The sequence below is a fragment of the Staurois parvus genome, unplaced genomic scaffold, assembly GCF_062004578.1.
Source record: "Staurois parvus isolate SC_StPar_1 unplaced genomic scaffold, SC_StPar_1.0 ptg000145l, whole genome shotgun sequence".
Taxonomy (NCBI): Eukaryota; Metazoa; Chordata; class Amphibia; order Anura; family Ranidae; genus Staurois; species Staurois parvus.
In genome coordinates this window covers 5,508,436-5,525,587 of record NW_028317941.1, presented here as the reverse complement: position 1 = coordinate 5,525,587, position 17,152 = coordinate 5,508,436, and the positions used below count along the sequence as shown (strand labels likewise).

General features: G+C 46.3%; 1 protein-coding gene across 3 annotated transcripts in view; it reads left to right on the top strand.

Moving 5' to 3' along the window:
- NFYC (nuclear transcription factor Y subunit gamma) overlaps window positions 1-17,152 on the top strand; it is an 81,064-nt gene that overhangs the window by 46,780 nt on the left and 17,132 nt on the right. For all 3 annotated transcript variants that reach the window (XM_089673873.1, XM_089673871.1, XM_089673872.1), the window contains exons 3-5: window positions 12,170-12,241; window positions 13,727-13,840; window positions 16,900-16,995. In XM_089673873.1, coding sequence (XP_089529999.1) covers window positions 12,170-12,241; window positions 13,727-13,840; window positions 16,900-16,995 — 282 coding nt within the window. The remainder of the gene's footprint in view (window positions 1-12,169; window positions 12,242-13,726; window positions 13,841-16,899; window positions 16,996-17,152) is intronic.

Genomic DNA, 17,152 nt, shown 5'->3' with positions numbered 1-17,152 from the left:
TTGCAGTACACAGGTATCTACAAGAAATTTGGTCATCCATAGGTTTAGCTAAATCTGACGTAATGGCAATTCAGGCATTTACGAATCGCTCATATTGAGTAGACAATAGGAATGGTTATTTATCAATTTTTGTATGCATGTACCCTTTAAACTATAGCATCTTTCATCTCTCCTAAGCAGCATTTAAACAGGAAATTTAGGTAGGAAAGTTAAACTGGTTGTAAAGGCTCAATGTTTTTTACCTTCATGCATTCTATGTATGAATGTAAAAAACCTTCTGTGTGCAGCAGTGCCCCCAGCCCCCTTGCCTAAGCCACATCAAGGAGAAGGAGGCAGTCTCTGCCTCCTCATTGGCTGCTGTCAATCACAGCCAGCCAGCCAATGCGCAGAGAGAGGGGGTGGTGCCCACACACAGAACTGCGGCTTGGGAACACTCCTGCTCAAGCTGCTTGCTACGGGGGCACCGGACAAGAAGGAGCCAGGGACCTGAGAAGAGGAGGATCCGGGCTGCTCTGTGCAAAACCACTGCACAGAACTGTACGAGTAATGAGTACTATTTTTTTGCAAGCGAAATGTAAAGCCAGTCACACACAGTTGTATTCTTCAAGAGCCTACTGGATTTGGATTTGAAGTTAAATGGATTGTTTTAGACAGGTCTTTGCATTGCCTAGTTATTGATATTTCATAAGGAGTGTGTAGATTAATATACAGAATTTATATGGCGGCAGCAGTTTGCAAAGCACTTTACAAAATAAAGGGAGACCGTATAGTTACAATTCATTCCCAAGGCAAGAGGGTTTAGAGCACAGGTGTCAAACACAAGGGCCATGGGCTGAATCCGGCCCTCCAAGCCATTTCATGTGGCCCTTGCACCACTCCTGCAGGTACCCCCTTGTCTCAGCAGAGCAGAGAATAGAACTCCTCTGCCAAATCCTGCACCTCTCAGTGCAACTGCAGCACCCCTCATCTCTGCCTCCCCTGGTCTTGGCATTCAACAGACTCTGGTAACTGACTCCTTTCCTTTGGTCCTCCTCCAGACCCTGCACTTTCTGCTTTCTAGCTGTGCCACCAAAGGGGGTGCACGGTGATGTTAGGGAGGGTGTGGGATTCTTGTCATCTGATGTAATGCGGGATGGGTGCTCTGGACATCTAGTCTTACAGATACAACCGACTCTTTGAGGGCAGCCATAATGTTGATACGGCTCGTGATGAAATGGAGTTTAACACCCCTGGTTTCATGACATTTAAGTATATGACTGTCATTTTAAAAAGAGAACCTGAAATGACCACGAGGGCTTATAGCTGAGCTCAGTTCAGCTTTTGACTGCATTGTTAGAATAAGTACGGAGACTTTCATCTGCTCAACTGACAAAAATTTGCAGTATGGAGAGACTTGTGACAATTCATTGACTTGGTCCTTAAGGTTGCATAGTGAAAGTGTAGCTCTGAAGGGCATACCAAACAGCGCAAGCTAATTCTTTCGTTTTGGTATTTTTAAATGACTGTTACAACTTCCCATGATTGCCAGAGATTCTGTAAATTCAACAGTAGAAAAGATTACTGCAGCTGGAGCCAGCTAGAAGCTTGACCCTTTTAAATTACAAAAATTGGACATGAGTATCTGCGAAACTAAACAAAGTATGCCAGTGTTCCAATAGAAAGTTATTGTGCACTGGACATATGCAAGTATTCAAAGAACAGAGGTATACCGCTCATGCAAACAATCCAGATCAATCCACGACAGGTGCAGGCTCTGGCTCGCCACCACACAGTGCAACAGGAAGAAGGGTCAGCCACACACCGGAGGATTGATAAATATAGTGTGTATTTATTGATCCGTAGGACACACAAAACACCATGACATGAATACAGGACCTGTTAACGTGTTTCACACGATTGCATGCTTAATCATAACAAAGAAAAAAAACAAAAGTGCTGTTTTATATAGGTATTAGTTATTTAAGAACACCTGTCCTAATCGGCACTCCTGAATCCTGAGGATACACCTACTAACACATTGTAACAAAACATATAAAACCATTGTATCAAAAATGGTGATCTCCGAGAACAAGAAAGGAGCATGTGCACACACATCTTTAATACCGTCTTTCTTTTCCCTTTTGGGATTTTTTCTTTGTTTTTTGATGCGTCACTTTTGATACATATTTTCTCTGCTGTTTTGATATATTTTGGTCTGAGTATGTATGGTTTTTGGTGAATTTTTTTTTTTTTGTACTTTATCCCAAGTAGACGTGTTTTTTTTTGTTTTTTTGTTTTTTTGTTTTTTTTTTTGTATAATTTAAATTTTGATTATTTACAAATGTGGCTTCTTAGCCCATATCTTCTTGGGATAGTTACTTGCTTTTATCTGTGTTTCTGTATTTCATTTTTCATTTTACTTTTCATTTATAATTTTTTCTAAATTTTTATCCATTATTCATTTTCTCTCTTTTTGTTTCTCTTTTTTTATTCCACTTCACTTTCCTTCTTTTTCCTCGTTGTTGTTGTTCTCTGAGATCACTGTTTTTGATACAATGGTTTTATATGTTTTGTTACAATGTGTTAGTAGGTCCCTCTATTCTCTGCACCCTGTGTGGCCATAAAGGCATAGGAAGCCATAAAATGTAGCAGGGAAGACCTTTTCCAATTCCCAAATTTTATATTGCAGGATTGTGGAAACTACTTGTCCAGGGAATAAAATTTAAATTGGGTCTTTATTGATAAAAAGACGGGTTGATATGTTTATTAGTTTTTTTGGGTTTTTTTATTTGTGTTTTTTTTTTTTTTTTTTTTTTTTTTTTATATAGGAATGTCTGGTGCTTTTTAACCTATTCTTGACTGCGCTATAGCCGAATTACGGCTGCAACGCTGTTGTCCAGTTTTGGGAGGCCATCATATGATGCCCTCCCAGAATGCGCCCCAGGCGCGGCCTGTGATCGCTGTGTCATTTTGAACACAGCTGGTCACATGGCATGATAAAGGGCCAATCACAGCGGCCTTTTAACACGTGATCAGCTGCGTCCAATCACTGCGTCCAATCACACTTGCCGGTTATAGGCAAGGGACAGGACGGGGCAGCAGGAGCAGGTAGGGGGAATGGGTTATTAGGAGGGGAGCTAGAGTTCATGAGGGATTAGGAAGACAGGACTGGGGGAGCCAGGACAGGCAGATTTCACTATAACCTCCAGGGCAAAGCAAAGGGCAGCATAACAGTGACACCGTATAACAAGTAAGGGTCCCAGCTCATGGCCAAAAGGCACCCTGACATCTCTGTGCCATGTCATCCAGTCGAGAGAGAAAGGAGCAGAGGTTGTCATGGAGATCCCCATCAGCCCAGGTGACAGGGATTTAATCCATAGAGGACTCTGAGGTTGTGGTGGAGGATCACCCCAAAACTGCAGGAGTAAGGCTGGCAGAGGAGCCGCCAGCCGTCTAGTCTTCTGCTGCATCAGTAGAATGAGGTGCCAAGGCACATGCTGTGTCTGTCTGAAGAAGCTGGCAGCGCGAGTCGGTGCCATCTTGGGTGACCGCCAGGCCGAGTTAAGGATGGGATTCCAGCCAACCCTGCTCGCCTGGAAGTGTGTGGGGGACTTTTTGCCCTTGGGCATTCAGACAGGGCAAACTAGCTCATTTGGTAAGCAGAGGAGCCTTGAGTGGTTCAGAGCTTGGATCTTCAGCAGCCACCTTGTGCTATCTTCAGGCAAAAATAGACATACAGTTTTGCGATTTGCTGGTATACCCTGCTGCTTGCCGTGTGTGTGTTAGCCCGGAACTGCATGTCCCAGGCATCGGGCTATCGGAATTGCACATCCATGTATTAGAACTGTTATCCAGTATAGAGATTTCCTCCTTTGGAAACCACTGGATGGTAAGAAGTGCAGGCCTGAATAGGTGACACTACAATAAGGTGTCCTTAACATGAGGCATTTTTGACTTTGATGACCTTACAGGGGAAGTGATTCGGCATAAGGGCAGTAATCTTGGTATTTGATAAGCTTGATTGTAAATTTTTGTATGTGAGAAAACACCCAGTCATTTTGACATCCAGCCTAGCCTGCACATCCCTGTTTTACATTAAACCCACAAGGACAGAAATGTGAGCATTTTACTGCTCACTTGTTTATAAAGGTGTCTTTGCCTAGTGAGGCACTGAACTGAAATATGTATTGAAGATGGCAGTTCAGATTTTTGTGACTTCCCTGACTGCTTGCTTGTTGCAGTTAGTGATTCATTAAAGTGGTTGTAAAGGCTGAAGGTTTTTTACCTTTACGCATGAAGGTAAGACAAATCTGTGTGCAGTAGTACCCCCAGCCCCTTCAATACTTACCTGAGCCCCATCGCAATCCACCGATGTTATTCTTTTTCATTATTATACAGTGTTTATATAGCGCCAATAGTTTGCTCAGCGCTGTACATTACAATAGGAGACAGTACAGTAACAATACAATTCGATACACGAGGGGTTAGAGGGCCCTGCTCTTTGGAGCTTACAATCTAGGAGAGAGGGGATAGTGGTACAGGAGGAAATAGCTGTGGGGGATGGAGTGGTAGGAAGAGTGGAGGAGATCGGCAATTAGTTGAGGGCGGGCTTAGGCTTCCCTAAAGAGATGGGTTTTCAGGGAGCGCCTAAAGGAGAGGAGAGTAGGCGATAGTCTGATGGATTGGGGTAGGGAGTTCCAGAGGATGGGGGAAGCCCTGGAGAAGTCCTGGAGACGGGCATTGGAGGAGGAGACCTGGGAACTAGAGAGTTAGGTCTTGTGAGGAGCGGAGAGTACATTTTGGGTGGTATAAGGATATCAGGTCGGTGATGTAGTTTGGGGCAGTGTTATAAACATCTTTGTACGTCAATGTTCGTAATTTGAATTTTATGCGTTGGGCAATCGGAAGCCAGTGAAGGGATTGGCAGCGGGGGGTGGTGGATACGGAGCAGTTAGTAAGGTGGATGAGTCTGGCCGCAGTATTCAGGATAGACTGAAGCGGGGATAGCCTGTGGTGAGGTAAGCCGGTGAGGAGGGAGTTACAGTAGTCAAGTCGTGATATGATAAGGGAGTGAATGAGTTGCTTAGTAGTTTCCAGGGTTAGGAACGGACATATTTTGGAGATGTTGTGGAGGTGGAGTGTACATGAGTTTGTCAGTGATTGGACCTGGGGCTGGAAAGACAGAATGGAGTCTAGGATGACACCTAGTACTCTCGCATGGGGGTGGGACTGATGGTGGCAATGTTGGTCTTGATGGAGAAGTCGGGGGGGGGGGGGGGGGGGGAATGCGAGCTGGGGGGAAAACTAGGAGCTCAGTTTTGGAAAGGTTTAATTTGATGAAGTGGAGTGACATCCAATCCGATATGTCGTTCAGTAGGCTAGTGATTCGGGTGGAGACTGAAGGGGTGAGGCGAGGGGTAGAGAGATAGATTTGCGTGTCATCGGCATAGAGATGGTAGTTGAAGCCATGGGAGTGTATCAGTTGGCCAAGGGAGGAGGTGTAGATGGAGAAGAGAAGGGGCCCGAGGACAGAACCTTGAGGGAACCCAACAGAGAGGGGGAGTGAGGGGGAGGTGGCAGCATTATAGGTAACACTGAAGGAGCGCTGTGATAGATAGGAGGAGAGCCATGAGAGAGCGGAGTCTCTGAGGCCAGTTTATTGAGGAGGAGGGGGTGGTCAACCGTGTCGAAAGCCGCGGAGAGGTCGAGGAGTAGGAGCACTGAATAGTGCCCTTTGTGAATGACAGCCTCAACTGTTTCGGGTGTCTGCCTCCTCATTGGCTGAGACAGCAAGCGGGAGCCATTGGCTCCCGCTGCTGTCAATCACAGCCAGTCGGCTGAGGAGAGGGGGCATGGCCCAGCCGCGACTCTGTATGTATGAATGGATAAACGGAGCAGTGGGTGCCCCCATAGCAAGCTGCTTGCTGTGGTGGCACCCGATAGACAGGAGGAGCCAGGAGAAGAGGGTCTGCAGGAGACCTGAGAAGAGTAGGATCCAGCCTGCTCTGTGAAAACCTACTGCACATAGTAAGTAAGTATAGACATGTTCGTTATTTTACAAAAAAAAAATTCATATGCCTTCTTAGCACGTTTTTGCACTGGAGCAGTCTGAAAATAGCCTAAAGTGTGTTAACCACTTGCCCTCCAGAGGGTTGACCCCCCCCCCCCCCCTTCCTGACCAGGCCGTTTTTTGCGCTGCATTACTTTAACTGACAATTGCGCTGTCATGCAACGCCACACCCAGATGAAATTTGCATCCTTTTTTTCCCACGAATTGAGCTTTCTTTTGGTGCTATTTGTTCACCTGTGCGGTTAATGCTACCTCCACTCTTAACCAGACAAACGCATTGACTCCTGTTAAATTCTGAACAAATGTTGTAATTATATCTGTGTATCTGTTGACTTGTCCTCACCTCTAGGCGCACTCAGGTTTATGACTGTGGCCTGGTTCCTAAGAAACATCCCCCACTATTCATGTGAGCCTTATCAGCTTCTAATTGTGGCGGAGTTGAATGCTCATTTGAGCATCTCCCTATAAATTTAGTTCAGCTCATGGGGGAGATCTCTGATGGGGGGCACAGTCTCTGATGGGGGTGCTGCTTATGATGGAGTGCGGCTTTGAATGAGTGCAGAGCAGTTAAACACAGCAGTTGAACTAAAGCAGGAGAACTTAAGCAGCAGGAAGACACAACAACAGCAACTACTGCATGCTGGACAGACTGCAAGGAAACATCTTTTACATACCTGAGTCCCACTCCATGTACCTTTTATATAATACACCCCTCTTCTCCTCTTCATATTACTATCCTCTGTTCCCAAATCTCATTTCTTTACCCCTCTGCTCCACCCCAAAACATCTACCCCTCATTGCTATCATCTCCCTACTATTGCTTTCATCACCTCCCCAAAATGCCTCTTCCACTCCTCCTTCTCATTTTCCTCTCCTCTATTCCCAAAATCCATTCACTATATCCCTCTGCTCCTCCAAACATTTGTATATTGTGCCCTCACTGCTTCCCTCACCCCTCTATGGCACCCACCACCTCCTCCTATTACTCCACTCTCCCACTGACCCAAACACCTCCACTAGTAGTTTCTCACGCTCCTGCACATCCCGCTCCCATGCCACCTTTCTCACCCTTCTCATAACCGCGGGGGACATCTCCCCGAATCCTGGCCCTCCACCACCTCCCTCACCCGCACAAACCCCTCCCGCCTCCACGTCCTGCCGCAACCCCCGCAACTTAGTATCTGTCCCCCTGCTCACTAAAATCTCCCCCCCCCCCCCCCCCCCCCGTTTTCATGTGCACTCCTGAACGCCCGATCGGTGTGCAACAAGCTTACCGCCATCCACGACCTCTTTGTTTCCCGCTCCCTCAACCTCCTGGCGATTACGGAAACCTGGATCCAGGCGACTGACTCTACCTCCCCTGCTGCACTCTCCTACGGAGGTCTCACCTGGACCCACTCACCCAGGCCCAACGGTCGTAAAGGTGGTGGGGTTGGCCTCCTCCTGTCACCGCTGAGCACCTTCCGAGTCCTCCCAAACCCCCCCTCCCTATCCTTCTCCTCCTTCGAGGCCCACTGCGTCTGACTATTCTCCCCAACCCCCCTGAAGATTGCTGTGATATACCGGCCTCCTGGATCCATACCCCGCTTCCTGGAAGACTTCTCCTCCTGGCTACCCTTCTTCCTCTCCTCTGAGCTACCCACTATCATCCTTGGGGATTTCAACATCCCTGTCAACCTCGACAACCCGGACACAGCCCGTCTCCTCCATTTAACCTCCTCCTTTGCACTTGCACAGTGCATACAATCCACCACCCACTCCGACGGTAATATCCTTGATCTTGTCTTCTCCAACCGCTGCGCTCCCCACAACCTCACTAACACCCCCTTCCCTCTCTCTGACCACAACCTGATTACCTTCTCTATCTCCTCATCCTCCAATGCCTACCCCTCCAAATGTCACACTTCTACCAGCCGTAACCTCTGCAACCTTAACCCTGCCTCCCTCCACTCCGCAGCTGATCAACTCCATGACCGCATCCTCCCCCTGTCCTGCCCCGACTTGGCTATGATCACTAGCGCCTTTAACCACACGCAACATCAGACCCCGACCGCTCCAGCCCTGGCAGACTGATCACACCAAAACCCTCAAACGACACAGTCGTGCCCTGGAGCGACTATGGCGCAAAACCAAATCCCAACAAGCCTTCACCCGATACAAATCTGCCTTCCACACCTACACCTCCTCCCTCCATACTGCCAAACAAGCCTACTTCCTGACCCTCATCAAGGCCCTCTCCTCCAATCCTCGCCGACTCTTCTCCACCTTCAACTCTCTACTCTCGCCACCCCCACCTCCACCCAGCACCTCACTCACTGCCCTTGAGATTGCCAATCACTTCAAAAACAAGATTGACACAATTCACAAGGACATTGCTGCAACTCACACGCCTTCTCAACCCGTCCCCTCTCACACAGCTACCCCCTCATCCCCCCTCCCCCTCGACATAACCCACAGGGACTTCGTCGCTGCTCAAACTCCCTCCAACCCCCTTCCCCCTCACTCAGCTACCCTCTCTACACCCCTCTCCCACGGCCCCACCACTGCTCTGACCTCCTCTCCCACCCCACCCTACTTTCCTCATACTGAAGCTCCCCCAACACTCCGCACCTTTGACCTTACTACCATCGAAGAAGTCTCCAAAATCCTCTCTGATGCCTGCCTCACCACCTGCCCCCTCGACCCTATCCCCTCACAACTCCTACAACCTCCCTCCCCCTCCATCCTACGCTCCCTCACCCACATCTTCAATCTCTCCCTCTCCTCCAGCACTTTCCCTTCCCCTCTGAAACATGCACACATCACCCCCATACTTAAAAAGCCCTCCCTGGACCCCAATGATCCGAACAACCTCAGACCCATCTCCCTGCTCCCATTTACATCTAAACTCCTCGAGCGCCTAGTCTATGCCCGCCTATGCTCTCACCTCAACGACAACAACCTCCTCGATCCCCTACAGTCCGGCTTCCGTCCCCTACACTCCACCGAAACTGCCTTACTCAAACTCTCCAACGACCTGCTAACCGCCAAAGCTAATGGCCACTATTCAGTGCTCCTACTCCTTGACCTCTCTGCGGCCTTTGACACAGTCGACCACCCCCTCCTCCTCAAAAAAACTACACTCCCTCGGCCTCAGAGATTCTGCTCTCTCCTGGCTCTCATCCTACCTGTCACAACGCTCTTTCAGCGTTACCTATAATGCCACCACCTCCCTCTCACTCCCCCTCTCTGTTGGGGTCCCTCAAGGCTCTGTCCTCGGGCCCCTTCTCTTCTCCATCTACACCTCCTCCCTTGGCCAACTCATACACTCTCACGGCTTCAACTACCACCTCTATGCCGACGACACACAAATCTATCTCTCAACCTCCCACCTCACCCCCTCGGTCTCCGCCCGAATCACACACCTGTTGAGCAACATATCAGACTGGATGTCGCTCCACTTCCTTAAACTGAACCTCTCCAAAACCGAGTTTCTGGTCTTCCCTCCAGCCCGGACACCACCCCCCATTGACTTCTCCATCATGTCCAACAACGCCACCATCAAACCCGCCCCGCAGGCCAGAATACTTGGTGTCATTTTGGACTCCAACCTATCCTTCCAGCCCCAAGTCCACTCTTTAACAAATTCGTGCAGACTCCACCTCCGCAACATCGCCAAAATCCGCACGTTCCTAACTCCAGAAACCACTAAACAGCTCATCCACTCCCTCATCATATCACGACTCGACTACTGCAACTCCCTCCTCACTGGCCTGCCTCGCCGCTGGCTATCCCCGCTTCAGTCCATCCTGAATACGGCTGCCAGACTCATTCACCTTTCCAACCGCTCCGTTTACGCCACCCCCCTCTGCCAATCCCTCCACTGGCTTCCGATTGCGCAACGGATCAAATTCAAAATCCTAACGCTGACTTACAAAGCTGTCCACCATACTGCCCCGAACTACATCACTGACCTAATATCCAAGTACCACCCAGCACGCACACTCCGCACCTCACAAGACCTCCTTCTCTCTAGTTCCCTGGTCTCCTCCTCCCATGCCCGCCTCCAGGACTTCTCCAGGGTGTCACTCATCCTCTGGAACTCCCTGCCCCAACCCATCAGATTATCACCTACTCTCCTCTCCTTTAGGCGCACCCTGAAAACCCATCTCTTCAGGGAAGTCTACCCCGCCCCCTGCTAACTTGCCGACCTCCTCCACTCTTCCTACCACTCCATCCCCCACAGCTATCTCCTCCTGTGCCACCATCCCCTCCCTCCTAGATTGTAAGCTCGAAAGAGCAGGGCCCTCGATCCCCTCATGTTTTGCATTGTATTGGTATTGTTCTGTCACATGTTCTGTTCCCCTCTGTAATGTACAGCGCTGAGCGAACTATTGGCGCTTTATAAATACTGTATAATAATAATAAGCATAAAAAACAAATTTGGGGGGAAAAAAACTATATTTTTCACTTTTTGCTATTAAACATGTCCAGTAAAAAATCTAATTTCTTCATAAATTTAGGTTAAAATGTATTCTGCTACATGTCTTTGCTAAATAAATAAATATCCCAATACTTGTAAATTAATTGGTTTATGTGAAAGTTATAGCGTTTACAAATGGTGGTATAGATACTGGAATTTTTAATTTTTTTTTTTTTTCCCCCTACTAGTAATTGCGGCAATCAACAAATTTTATCAGGACTGCAGCTGGCATTCTGACACTGTGGGGGGGGAGGAGAGAGACTAACTTGGTGCCACTGACATCCCCAGTGACACCAATACAGTGATCAGTGCTAAAAAAAACCACACTGACACTGGTTTATGAGGGGCGATCAAAGGGTTAACTGTGTAGGGAGTGTTTTACTAGGGCGAGAGGTGTGTGCTTCACTGTAAGCATACTGATCTGGATGGCTGTGCACAGCCATCCCAGGCAGTGTGCCCGAGCCGACAGGGAGGGAGACTGTAAACAAAACAGTCTTCCTCCCCATCGGTGATTGTCGGTAATCACTGGGTGCCGGCAGGTAATCACCGGTCGGGACCCAGTGATTGACATCCACGGCTCGCGGACGCACCCTGTACCTGGAAATGCAAAATTGTGTACAAATAAATACACACACACTCCCCTCTGTGACTCCCAACTTTAGAGGCTGTTGCTCCCAGCCAGCTTTTACATCAATATTATGTCTTGCAGTTCACATTATGTTCAAGCTCAGTAAGTCTTAGGGCTCGTTCACACTTGGCTGTTTTGCCAACGCTTGCCAAACGCCCCTATAGCGTTTGGCAAGCGTTGGTCCGGCGTTTGCTGAGCGTTTTTTAACGCTCCGCATGCGCGGTTTAGCGGCAGTTGCTAGGCATTTGCCGAGCGTTAATAACGCCCCACAAACGCCTATAATACAGTTTGAGTGGTGTTACCGCTCCGCAAACGCCCCGCAACCGCGTCGCAACCGCATCGCAAACGCCGGGCGTTTGCGGAGCGGCACCATAGACGAGAATAGGAGGCTTCAACGCCTCCTGACTCGTCCAGAGGCGTCCGTTTTGCCGCGACGCAAACGCTCCCGTTAGAACAGCACCATGTGCTGTAATGTGCAGAATTGGCAGAGGCGTTTGGGAAGCGGTAAAAACGCTTCCCAAACGCCTCTCTGCCGCCTGCACACAAGGCTAGTGTGAACGTAGCCTTATAGCATTATCTAATGCCAGAAATGTAATTCATCGACCCATAAATTCATACTGAAACCCAAAAGGTTTACCTTCAGTTGGAATTATTTGCAGTCGTTGTTGGTTTCAGACAGATTGTGATAATATCCAACTAAATTCTGGTAAAACAGACTGTTGGGATATGCGAGCCCTCATTGTATTGGTAAACTACTTTCTCCTAAACACTGGAAGCAACTGGAGCAGCATTTGCAAAAAGTGTGTTCAATTAAAAAAGGTTTATTCAGCAAAACGGAACAAAATACAGTAATTTATGGAGATCAACTGGATATCTTGGTGATCAAGTTCCTGTGAATTGTAAATTTGAACCACCTCCTTGGGGTTTGGATCCCAGCATGTAACATGTGTTGTATGGTTAAGAAAAAATATTTATTTTTTTTCCCCCTTATTTTCTGATCTTTAGTTTGGTTTATTTTCCTAATCCACAGAAAGATTTCCGGGTGCAGGAACTCCCACTGGCTCGCATAAAGAAGATCATGAAACTTGATGAAGATGTTAAGGTAATTTTTTCAATTTGTTACATGTACTGCACTACTGGTCTTTTTATCCAGACTCCGTCTTTTTTTTATATCAAATGTGGACATTGGTTCTTAAAGTGATTCTAAAGATTAAATTAAAAAAAAAAATTATATATTTACCTGCTCTGTGCAATAATTTAGTACAACAGCCCTGATCCTCTTCTTTTTGGGCCCCCCGCTGGCAGTCTTGTCTCTTCCCCCCTGCCAAGTGCCCACAATAGTAAGCCTCTTGCTATGGAGGCACTTGATCAGGTTTGCTCCCGAGCCGCACTCCTGTGAATTGATGTCCATTCACACACGCAGCTTGGCTCGGCTCTGCCCCCGCTCTCTCCTCATTGGCTCACTGGCTGTGATTGACAGCAGCTAGAGCCAATGGCTCTCTCTCGTCATTGGTTCACAGCATCGAGAGACCAAGGAGAGCCGAGGATCTCATGCACATCACTGGATTGAGATGGGGCTCAGGTAAGTAGGAGGGAGCTGCACCCAGAAGGTTTTTTTTTACTGGCATGCATAGAATGCATGAAGGTTAAAAAAAAAAAAAAAACCCTGCCTTTAGTGCCACTTTAACCTTCCTGGCTTTGATAGTACCTGTAAAGTTGCCTTCAGAAAGTGGCCAGTAACAAGTGGCACACATACCAATCGCTCACAAGTGATTGATGCAGAAACATACACGTTTGCATTATGCATGTTTGTGCTGGTGAAGGTAGGGGAACACAATGGTTGTTGGCCCTTGGTGGGAAAAAACGATCGTAAACCGCTAAATGGGGGTGAACATATATTCTGTAGCTTAGGTTTGGAAGGTGTGATGAATGGAAGAACCCAGCCAAAAGGACAGGGTTGTAATATTGGTCAAATTTGTGCATTTTTAGACAGCATTCTGTATACTGTACAGCAGTGGAACAATGTGGGTGTATAATTCCACAGCATACCATTCTATACATTGTGCTGTAAATTACACATTTGCAATACACAGAGGTTGATTTACTAAACTGGAGAGTGTAAAATCTGGTACAGCTCTGCATAGAAACAAATCCATTTTTGTTTTTTTGTTTTTTTTTTGTCAAAGCCCAATTGAACAAGCTTAAGTTAGAAGCTGATTGGCTACCATGCACATCTGCGCTAGATTTAGCACTCCAATTTTAGTAAATCAGCCCCACAGTATTTTGGCCAGATCTGGACAATGGTATGGGTTGTAGGGGTATGTTCACACCATCCACTGTGTTACAATGCAGCAGCTGGTATGCAGTCCTGCTGGATCATCCCGTTTTACAATGCAGCATAACACAGTGAAATTAATATGTGCATACCTTCCATTTTTCGGTTTTACAGTACTGACAGGAATAAAAAAAATGTTTTCTAATGTGTAATGTATCGACAAATATTTAGAATATTTTGGCTGTTTATTAATGCTGCATAGTCTACAAATATTGAAATAGATTCTGAGAAATGTTCTTGGTTTACCAATAGATGATCAGTGCAGAAGCTCCAGTTCTTTTTGCCAAAGCTGCTCAGATTTTTATAACAGAGTTGACGCTGCGTGCCTGGATTCACACAGAGGATAACAAAAGGAGAACGTTGCAGGTAATGCACCAGTAAAGCCAAACTTGGGAGATTTCGTGAAAAGCACAGCTCTTTTCTCGTATATTTAACCACTTGCCCTCCTGAAGATTTTCCCCCCTTCCTGAGCAGGCCATTTTTTGCGTTACGGCGCTGCGTTAGTTGAACTGACAATTGCGCAGTCATGCAGTGCTGCACCCAAATTAAATTTGCGTCCTTTTTTTTTTCCCCACGAATTGAGCTTTCTTTCAGTGGTATCTGATTTGACTGCCTGTGCTTTTTTTTTTATTTTTTTTTGCGCTAGAAAAAAAAGACCGACAATTTTGAGGGGAAAAAAAAAACAATATTTTTGAATTTGCTACTAAACATGTCCAGTAAAAAAATTTTAAAAATACAATTTCTAAATAAATTTAGTCCAAAATGTATTCTGCTACATCTTTGCTAAAAAAAAAAAAAATCCTGATATGTGTAAATTAATCGGTTTACGTGAAAGTTGTAGCATTTTACAAATGGCGGTATATATACTGGAATTTTTTTTTTTTTTTTTATTACTAGTAATGGTGGCGATCAGTGACTTAGAGCGGGACTGCAGCGGGTATTCTGACTCTGGGGGGAACTGATATCCCCAGTGACACCAATACAGTGATCAGTGCTAAAAAAAAAAAGCCCTGACACTGTACTAATGGCACTGGGCAGGAAGGGGTTAACATGAGGGACGATCAAGGGGGTTAACTGTGTGCTGGGAGTGTTTTAGTGGGGGGTGGTGTTTTCGTGCTTCACTGTAAGCACACTGTTGTGCACCGCCATCCAGAGCAGTGTGCCGGAGCTAACAGAGAGGAGGACTGTTAGTAAACAAAGCAGCCCCTCTCCCCGTCACAGATTCTCGGTAATCGCCAGACACCGGCGGGCAATCACTGGCCAGGACCCGGTGACTGACAGCTGCGAGTGCGAATGGCGGCGCAGGTACGGCGCTCGTGTGCGCCCCCTAACCAGAAACACAGAATCCCATGTGTATGTATGTATGTATAATATATATATATATATATATATATATATATATATATGTATATGTATATATATGTATATGTATATATATATGTATATGTGTGTGTGTGTGATTTTGCGCACCCCTGCCGCCCTGTAGCAGTATATCTGCAATAGGGCGGTCGGGATGTGGTTAATAAACTAAACTCAACAATGTCAACAACAAAAAATAGGCGACAGTGATGAAGTGACATGGATAGGAAGCTCTGATGTGTTGGCATTGGTGGGCATTGAGGAGGCACTGATGATGTTGCACTGGTATGCAGCAATAATGGGCACTGACAGGCGGCACTGGTGGGTGGCACTGCTGGTCAATGCCCTGATCATCAGTGCGGATGTCCTCTGTGATGTTTGCCAGTTATCAGCTGTACTCTCCTAATGCTGTGACAGCGTGAGGAAAGTGCTGCTGACAACTGTATTTACTATGTGATTTGCTGAGTCGTTGGACACAGCTGATCACATGGTAAAAGGCTACTGTAATTGGCCTTTTACCTATTAATGTGAACAGCTGTATCCGTAAGACACAGCGATCACTGACAGCGACGGGCGCACGCGTTCTGGGAGGACGTCATATGACGCCCTCCCAGAACTGGACAACTGCGCTGTAGCTGTCATTTGGCTACAGCACGGTTGTAAAGTGGTTAAAGTGAAATGTTTGTGTGCATTAAATCAACTTTTGTAAATTTTTTTACTGAAAATTTTGTTATCTGCGTGCTCTAATTTTCTGTGACATAAACAGTTGCAACAAGTACCATTTTATTCCCCAGGGTCCTGTTGGGTTTTTCCCCAGAAAATGTTTGGAAGGTTTAGTAATTTTCAAATGTGCAGATGCACATTTAAATGTGTCCAGAAATTGAAGATGTGGTTAGGGTATATCTCTAGCCAAAAATTACTTGTGTGTATGTCAGTTGTCTTTTTATGGTCAATGTCCCATTGATTAGCCTAGCCTTCAGAGACACAACAGACAATAAGTAATCTTCCCAAGGTGAGGGGAAATCCCCCTGTAGCAGGGAAAGGACAAGAATACAAATTTAATTCTTCCAATAAAAAAAAAAGACTTGTCTAAAGACATACTTTGATGAAAATATCAGTGAGGCTTACTTTTTTGCCACAACAACCTTTTGCACAGCCTCTCTATCCACTTGCCTACTGGGCACTTATACCCTCTTCGTGTCCAGTCCAATTTTCATCTTTCAGCGCTGTCGCACTTTTACAATTGCACAGTCATGCAACACTGTACCCATATGACATTTTTATCATTCTTTTTCACACACATAGAGCTTTCTTTTGATGGTATCGCCACTGGGTTATTTTTCGCACTATAAGCAAAAAAAAAGCAAAATAATTTGCAAAATTTTATAATTAAAAAAAAGTTGTTTCTAACAGAATTTTTTTCTCCTTCACTGTTGTGCGTTGATGAGGCTGCACAGATGAGATGGCACGGATAGGCGGCACTGATGATGATGATGATGCTGCACTGATATGCAGCAATGATGGGCACTGATAGGTGGTACTGATGGGCTGCGCTGGCAGAACTGACTGATAACACTGCTGGGTGGCACTTCTGCAGGGCACTGATCATCGGTGCCCTGATAATCCGCGCCGATCTGCTCTGTGACCTCTGCCAGTTATCGGCAGTACTTTCACAGCGTGAGGAAAGTGCTGCCGATAACCAGCTACTGTATTTACTCCGTGATCTGCTGTGTAATTGGACACAGCTGATCACGTGGTAAAAGGCCGCTGTGATTGGCCTTTTACTTCATCACGGAGATCGCGGGGCATGTGGGAGGGCGCGTTCTGGGAGGACGTCATATGACGCCCTCCCAGAAGTTGATAACCGCGCTGTAGCCGTCATTCGGCTATACCGCAGTTAGCAAGTAGCTATACAAAGTATAAAATCATGCTTTGAAGAATTTGTGTTTAGGTGCCATTGACCTTATTTTAGGCCTCATCTTACATTTATAAATCTGTGATCTAATGTATGCTGTTTTTTATTGTTTTGGTTTTTTTTTTTTTTTTTCTTTTCTTTTGCATTGCAGAGGAATGATATAGCCATGGCGATCACCAAGTTTGACCAGTTTGATTTCCTCATTGACATTGTTCCTCGTGATGAGTTAAAGCCTCCAAAACGTCAGGTGAGTATCTCACAAGTTAGTAATAGTGAAGTTGTTTCTTTACAGTATTTATAATGTTGCAGCTTTATTAGGTGCACCTGTTTTGTTAATGCAAATACAGTGGCTACAGTTCAACACAGTATGCAGGTATATTTAGGTGATTTCATTTTTGTTTGAT